This window comes from Alosa sapidissima, chromosome 23, assembly GCF_018492685.1.
Source record: "Alosa sapidissima isolate fAloSap1 chromosome 23, fAloSap1.pri, whole genome shotgun sequence".
Lineage (NCBI taxonomy): Eukaryota > Metazoa > Chordata > Actinopteri > Clupeiformes > Clupeidae > Alosa > Alosa sapidissima.
In genome coordinates this window covers 21,697,910-21,705,984 of record NC_055979.1, presented here as the reverse complement: position 1 = coordinate 21,705,984, position 8,075 = coordinate 21,697,910, and the positions used below count along the sequence as shown (strand labels likewise).

The 8,075-nt window shown below is 42.1% G+C and overlaps 1 protein-coding gene across 2 annotated transcripts; it reads left to right on the top strand.

Annotated features, from left to right (window-relative positions):
* Window positions 1-596: 596 nt before the first annotated feature.
* LOC121698711 (ARF GTPase-activating protein GIT2-like) lies at window positions 597-6,905 on the top strand. 2 transcript variants are annotated; one of them, XM_042081028.1, is made up of 15 exons: window positions 597-880; window positions 1,685-1,818; window positions 2,070-2,182; window positions 2,415-2,520; window positions 2,826-2,912; window positions 3,371-3,501; window positions 3,770-3,864; window positions 4,048-4,093; window positions 4,253-4,258; window positions 4,358-4,409; window positions 4,505-4,577; window positions 4,712-4,809; window positions 5,024-5,135; window positions 5,411-5,553; window positions 5,995-6,905. In XM_042081028.1, the coding sequence occupies exons 1-15, from the start codon at window positions 829-831 to the stop codon at window positions 6,211-6,213; spliced, it is 1,467 nt and encodes a 488-aa protein (XP_041936962.1). In that variant the 5' UTR covers window positions 597-828; the 3' UTR covers window positions 6,214-6,905. The 2 variants fall into 2 exon arrangements, with proteins under 2 accessions (XP_041936962.1, XP_041936963.1); XM_042081029.1 differs by lacking the exon at window positions 4,253-4,258 and having other exon boundaries at window positions 600-880; window positions 5,995-6,902.
* Window positions 6,906-8,075: the final 1,170 nt, after the last annotated feature.

Here is an 8,075-nt window from a genome sequence, read left to right as displayed (position 1 = left end):
TCTCAACAAGTCCTGTTGCACGAAATATCCACTTATAGCAGATGTAGTAATCTGACATGCCAAAGATCCCTCCAAAAATAGTAGGCCTAGGCTAAGGCCTCATATAAACACAGCACAGATGACAGCCAATGTGTACAGTGAAACAGGCTTTTAAGAATTTTACGAAACAGCCTCTTTCATTTTCCAGCTCAGACAGAAAAAAGAAATTGGGAAATTTGTTTACAGGCCAAAGCAAATAGGTGGGCATTACCTACTTGCTTTAATATCCACAGAAGCACAGCGCACTTTATAGCGTAAACAGGCACTCAAGGCATCTGACAGACTGTGCTTGTGTGGTTATGGATATGACGTTAGACAAAACAATTGGCTTGGTAGGTTTGCAGAGATCAGCCATATGATATAGTCAGTGGATATAGGCTGTTGCCGAAATAACTGCATTTGACAGTTCGTGCGTCTTGCTCATGAATCACACTTCGGTAGCTGTGCGTGCCACTAGCTAGAGTGGAAGCAGTTCGAAAATATATATTCAAGGACTCAAACGTCCAGCGCAATGCATGCGTACACTGCTGACGACTGTGCGCGTAACCGTCCCGACCCGACCCGTCTCTGTCAGCGCGCCTATGATTCACCAGCTGATGTTCACTTCCCGTTGAGGAAGTTGACTTGAAAAAAGTGGAGAAGAAAAGAAGGGCAGCCCACAATACATGGAGCAGTGCGATTCCTTAGCTTTTTAAAAACGAAATCCCTCTCAATGGTTAGTAATACTCATGTAGAATCTCATGAGTACAGCGTCAAAACTTGTTTTCATCAAGGATACAACTGAAAAGGATGTCAATGCGGCCTCGGAACAGAGACGTTTGCGCTGATTGCAGCGCTCCTGGTAAGGAAAACCTCATAACACAACGGAGCTAATAATGCATATCAGCTAACAATTACCCAGATGCAAAGATGAGACAAAATGTTGTCTCTGTTTACTCGTGCGTGATTCGGAGTGAGTGGTATCAGTCTGAAAGCGTCTGTTTGGTATGCATTTATTAACAACCCTTCATCGTCACGTTAAACTATTGACTGGGCAATCAACTTCCCTGCTAATATGACTAGCAGGCTATGATAGCATGCTAATAGTGGAGGGTGTTTTCTAATGTTAGATTGCTTATGGACAATTTACGATTCAGCCATAATGGTAGTGTAGTTACTTGACGCGATTATGAATGGAACATAATTTGAATGGCTTGTTTTCGTAAACCTCTACTGCGCAGAATTTCGTGTTCTGTGAAATAGGGTTTTCGTTATATTGGCTAGCTTACTAGCTAGCTTACTTGCTTGGTATCTTATTTTCATGCAGCATGTTGCCAATAATAATGAATTGGATCGGACATAGAGCTAAGATGATTTACTTGAGCATGTAGGCTCCCTACGTGCCTGTATGGTGAATGGCTATTCTGAGGTAGAATATCAAAATACCAGCAGCAGTCCTGGTTTGATTTTATGCTGCTGGTCTTTTGAAGTCAGCCGTCAGATTGCAGTGTCAAATCCCTCCAGTAAGTCTCTTAAGCTTGTAATCCAATGGAAAAGCCAGAGGCAGGTCATTTACAACAGTAACATTAGTATAATAACAGCCTTCAGAAATTGTCATATCATAACTCAGGTGGAACTCCGGTGTGTGTGTGTGTGTGGTCTGCAGGGCCAACATGGGCATCGGTGAACCGTGGTGTCCTCATCTGTGATGAGTGCTGCAGTATCCACCGCGGCCTGGGCAGGCACAGCTCCCAGGTCCGACACCTGACACACACGTCATGGCCGCAGTCCCAGCTGCAGGTAAGCCTGCAATCATTATCTGCAATAATTATCTTCTAACACAAACAAGTACAAAATGTGACTGCTATTTCTAATGTAGTATACCAAATTGTGTAGTTTCGTTTTAAAATAGCTCATTGGTTTTCTGTGTTGACATGCTTATTTTATCATTACCACATGTGGTTATCAGGTGCATGTGGTTCTCAGTAATGCACACAAATGTTTGTATGCTTTTAAACTTGGTAATGCAAGACACACTGCATTTTCTACAGATGGTTCAGACATTGTACAACAATGGGGCGAATTCCATTTGGGAGCATAGTCTTCTGGATCCCTCCTCTGTGATGACTGGGAAACGCAAAGCCAATCCTCAAGACAAAGTACAGTGAGTACAAAGCTGAACGCTCTCCAAATGAGATGTCCTGAGAGCAGATGCCAGCTGTGCATTCCCTGACGTTTGTGCATTGTTGTGAATACAGTGAATGGTTCAGGGTTGAGGAAAGTAATTGCAGTTTGCAGCATTCCTTGAGAAGGAATGTCAAATAATTAAATCACAATGGTGTTTTTTTCCCCTCCTAACCATTTTCCTGTTAAATTCTATACTTCTCTTTCCACAGCCCCAACAAAACAGACTTCATTAAGGCAAAATATCAGATGCTGGCCTTTGTGCACCGGATGCCCTGTCGTGAGGATGACAGCGTCACTGCAAAAGACTTGAGCAAGGTTGGTGAGATTGTCATTTTGGATGTAAAATGAAAATAAAGGAATTGATTCATCCAGTTGCTGGACAACTAGAAATGTGTGGCTGACTGTAGTCCATTTAGATGATTTGCATCCCACGTAACCATGCTTCTCAGAATCTTCATGATTTGATGACTTAATTCACCTCATGAAGTGAATGTTTACTGAAGCACGGCAAGTCCTGCTGGATCACATGACTCACCTGGCTTTTTTTTGTATTTGCACAAATGCAAATCTTTATACATGCTAGCACTAAATCACTCCTTATCACTCCTCCAATTCTCCAGCAACTTCACTCTAGTGTGAGGACGGGCAATCTGGAGACTTGCCTACGGCTGCTGTCTTTGGGAGCACAGGCCAACTTCTTTCATCCTGTAAGTCCTGACTTTTCCACTCACTCTCAAGACATGAAATGCACTATGGCACTTTGAAAAGTTTCCTTTTGGCTACTCATCTTTATCTTCCTTCCCGTACCTATATTGGAAATATATACATCAAACTCTTACATTACTAGTTGTTTTGGTATTGAATGTATGTCAGTTTCTATCCAAGAGCAACCAGTATTATCTTTTAAGTTCCATATGAAATGTATTAAAACATTGAATCACAAATATTAATTGACCAGCGCTGCTGTACACATTGCAATATCTATTGAGTCAACAGCTAAATATCGTTGTGATATTGAATTGGAAATCTCTAGCACTTTACCCTCCTAGTATTGGCATGTTTATGTATTTGTTCCAAATTCCTGTGCGTCATGTTTTTGTGTTATTGTTATTGTTTTTGTGTTATTGTTATTGTTTTTGTGTCTGTTATTGCTTGTCCACTGCAGGAGAAAGGGAACACTCCTCTACACGTGGCCGCCAAAGCAGGCCAGCTTTCTCAGGCTGAGCTCTTGGCTGTGTATGGGGCCGACCCAGGTGCCCCTGATGCCAACGGCCTCTCACCCATCGACTATGCCAGGTAACCACTCCTCCCCTTGTGGTCCGCTGTGATCTCTGAACGTTTCTGTCAACTTAAGGTTTTTATGTTTTGCAGTTTAGCTGGCCAGGCACATTTTTATCCTAAGAAAGTGTACATTTCCCTAATTTGTTGATTTAACAATATATTTACAAAATAATTGTGAGCATGGGTGTTAGTGTTCAACTAGCACATTTTTACTAAATCTCTCAAAACTACTGTGTTGGGAGTTTGTGTCTGACTCCTATGCCTCTCTCCTCGTGTGCCCCAGGCAAGCTGGTCACCATGATCTTGCTGATCGGTTGGTAGAGATCCAGTTTGAGCTCACAGACAGGCTGGCATTTTATCTGTGCGGAAGGAAACCAGGTGAGCATTTTCATTTACTGGGACGTTCGCCTTTAAAGAGATGGATTTCAAATGTTATTGTCTGTAATGAGTAACAGCTTTCATTATTTTTATTTTTCTATTTTAATGAGTTGTATGTAATCATTGTAAACTTATTGGAGCTTTTATCATATGAAGAAATAACTCTTGGGTATCGTGTTTTAGATCATAAAAATGGACAGCATTTCATCATTCCACAGATAGCTGACAGGTAAGGAGAACATATTGAATGCTTTTAAATAGAAATCAAATAACAATGTCAGTGATTATTTAAACTGCAGTAGTAAAAGTCTCAGTAGATATACACTAATAATGAAATATCTAACCTTATTGAGACTTAAATCTCTTATGCTTGCATTGAATGGATAAGGAATGAGTAAGTATGTTTATAGACTAAATAAATACTCATAAATGTTCACTAACTCGGTGACCGGAGTCTTTTAACATAAGTCTTTCCTTTCTGTCTTGTGGCTAGTGGTCTGGATTTGTCTGAATTGGCAAAAGCGGCAAAGAAGAAGTTGCAGTCCGTAAGTTGATCGTGTAGCTGATCAACTGTATGCTAGCTGTACTCCTCTCCTGGTTGGACCTCCTTATGTATCTGTTGTGTTTTATTCAATTCCAGCTCAGCAACCACCAGTTTGAGGAGTTAGCCATGGACGTGTATGATGAAGTGGACAGAAGGGAAACTGATGCTGGTAAATGGAGAGGCAAATGGCAGGAAGCCACTCACAGCGCATGTGTCGGTGTTAATTACAATAAAATTGTCAGGACACCGAGACTGTGTTAGACATTCATTTACCACTTTCAACTTGTCGCTTTTGTGTCTCAGTATGGCTGGCCACGCAGAATCACAGCACCCTGGTGACAGAAACGACTGTGGTCCCTTTCCTTCCGGTCAACCCTGAGTACTCTTCCACTAGAAATCAGGTGTGCAGAAACCCTTTCTATGCTCACCACTTCTAAACCTGACTTTTTATTTTTTTTAAACCTGACAACTGAAAGTTTCTTGGCGCAGTAAATGTACTTCGACAAAGACTAATTTAATATTCCATTAACATTATGTTAGTAAATGTACATCTTGCTCAGCAGTTCAAGAAAAGCAAATTAATATCTGGTTGATTCATTGTTTTTAACAATTCAGGGTCGTCAGAAACTGGCTCGATTCAATGCTCATGAGTTTGCCACTCTGGTCATCGATATTTTAACTGATGCCAAACGTCGCCAACAGGGGACCTCTTGTGAGAATGCCAAAGGTAATCAGTCTTATTGATCCTTTTTCAGTTTCTTGTGCCAACTGGTGCACCAAGATATCCACTCACATTTAATCTGCTATTTCCTTTTTTTTACACTGCTGACTTCGCTTGTCATGGAATTGATCTGACAAGATATTTAAACTGTTGATGAGCACATTTGAATATTGTTTCTGATCCTCCTTCATCAAGTTAGAGGGAAAGACAGTTAAAAGGTAGTAAAGAGCCAAGTGCCATAGCTCACTCTGGTCTGACAGCCGTTGCCATGTTGTGCTCAGAAAACGTGGAGCTTATCCTGAAGGGCATTGACAACCGGCACGGTAGCGAGAGTCAGGACGTGGACCAGCCAGATTACGATAGCGTGGCGTCTGACGAGGACACGGAGAGGGAACCGGCTTCTGGGAAAGAGGAACGGACCAAGGTATGGAGAAGTCTCAGTAGGGGTCAGTTACAAGGAGGCTACACCGGGCTCGTGGTCCGTTTGCGTTGAGTCTGCCGCAACAAGTAGCTTCCACTATAATGCGTGAAACTGGCTACACCAGACGTGATGGCGGTGCATACATTAAAAAAATTAGACCAGTCTTCTAAAACTATTTTTACGCTCTGCAAACAGAGTGCTTCAGTTACGTCCCCGATGTAGCCTTTTTGTTGTGTGAAAAATAGAAAGAGGTTGGAGGGTATTGTTATAATGTGCAGTGAAATCGCAGGCACTAAATTCAATGACCTCTTTAAACTGTGCAATGTCAGAACCACAAAAAAAAAGCCCAGGCAATCGTTGTTGACCCAAGCATTCCCTTCATGGGGGCATGGCAAGGGAGTATTTCATGGGAATATTTAACATTATATGTCCGATGTCCTTCAGAGCTCGGAGTCCTCTGACCTGTCGGATGGCCCAATCACGGTCCAGGAGTTTATGGAGGTCAAGAGCGCTCTCAACGCCTCGGAGGTGAAGATCCAGCAGCTGCTGAAGGTGAACTGTCACCTGAGTGAAGAGTTGAGGACGATGCAGAACAAGGTACTCAAATGCCGGTCAAAGTCAAATATAGTGGATGTTCAGAAGCACTTTGCCTGTAGTTACTGACTCACTTTCTTCAAAGAGGCAGTCACTTTGATCACAGTGATTGATCAAGTTATGGGTGCATTTGACTCCAAAATAATCTGTTGCAGCCCCTGGTGCCGTGTCTGTTAGCTTCAATAATGTGAAAAACTATGATGACCACCACCGCCCTCTGCATTGCAGAACTTCCTGGTATTGTTTGATGTGAATGACAAGTTTGTGCGGCTGTGAACAATATGCTTATTTTAGAGAATGATGTTGCCAAGGCTGAATGCATGCTATGGCTATGTTTAGACTGAGGAGGAAGTGGTTTGTCGCTGATCTGTCTGTTTTCTCACTGCAACTTGTTCTCCGGGTATGTTATTGGGCAATTATTAGGTATTCATTTGAAATAAAAGGTCAGACAATATTTTCGTTTTATGGTCTTCTACGAACATTGATACAGTAAGTAGAACGTTTAAGCTACATTGTAGACTGGTCGAAACCTAAAACAAGTACCCACATCAGTTCTGTTTATGTGAGCTAAACAGTCATGTAGGCCAACTAACGGAACCGTTCCCACCAGCGCCAGCACTTCTCAACCACCTGCCCCCTTCGTTTGTTTTCCCCTAATTCTGTTTGCACTGTAAGCAGAGGAACCAGATTATCTGCTCCACTCTTTGCAAATAAGACATGGGAATTGTTTACAAACATCACTCTCACTCAATGTTTATTTGACACCCCCCCCCCCCCCCCCCTTTCTGTGTTTTAAGACCAAACTGAAGAAGTCAGTCCACTGGATACTTCCTACAATTGTTAGGCAATTGTTATTGTGAGGGAAAAAAACACTTTTCACCAATACACATATGGGCTGATCTAGTGCCTCTATAAAACAAAGTTCCGCCTTAACTAATGTAGACATTATGGCAGAATTGGAAATTATGATCATTCAGATGACCTACCAGTTGTGAAATGTATATATCACTTTTTTGATATGGCAGCGTTTCTAGAGTGAAAATCTTGAAAGCCTACAGTACCAGAATGCTTGAGTACTCATCCGCAGAGCTTCTGCAGATATACAAGCAGGGTTCCTCAAACATATATTTAGAATTAACAGTTTCACTTCAGTTACAAAATTTCCTTACTGTGGTCCACTTGCTGATTAGCCAATTCAGATGGTGGCCACCAAATGCATTACCTGGGGAGAACATGTACTGTCTGAACTTTTTATTGTAGGGCAATTCCACGCAAAACTGTCACGTCCATAACGCCAACTAAATACCATGGCATTGTGTTGGCGTTATGGATGTGACAGTTTTGTGCGGAATTGCCCTGTATTTGTAAGGGTTAGGGTTTGGTGTGGTTTGGTCCAGTTAGCCTTAAGCTCATTTGCATCTACAGTCCCCGTTGGAAGCTGCAACCTCCACAACTCTAGTCTCGCTTGAATTTCCCCTTGGGGATCAATACAGTATCTATCTCTCTCTCTCTCTCTCTCTCTCTCTCTCTCTCTCTCTCTCTCTCTCTCTCTCTCTCTCTCTCTCTCTCTCTCTCTCTCTCTCTCTCTCTATCTATCTCTCTCTCTATCTCTCTCTCTCTCTCTCTCTCTCTATCTCTCTATCTCTATCTCTCTCTCTATCTCTCTATCTCTCTCTATCTCTCTCTATCTCTATCTCTCTATCTCTCTATCTCTCTATCTCTCTATCTCTCTCTATCTCTATCTCTCTCTCTATCTCTCTATCTCTCTCTCTCTCTCTCTCTCGAGTGCATGCTGGGATTGCGTGAGTGCCGTGAGTGTGAGTACGACTGAACGCCGTCTGTGGCTATCTTTAAAACTCTATCTTTTGTTTGTCCTTATATGTGTTGTATCATTGTTTTTTATCTTATTGTTGGGACTTAGTGTGGTTGAC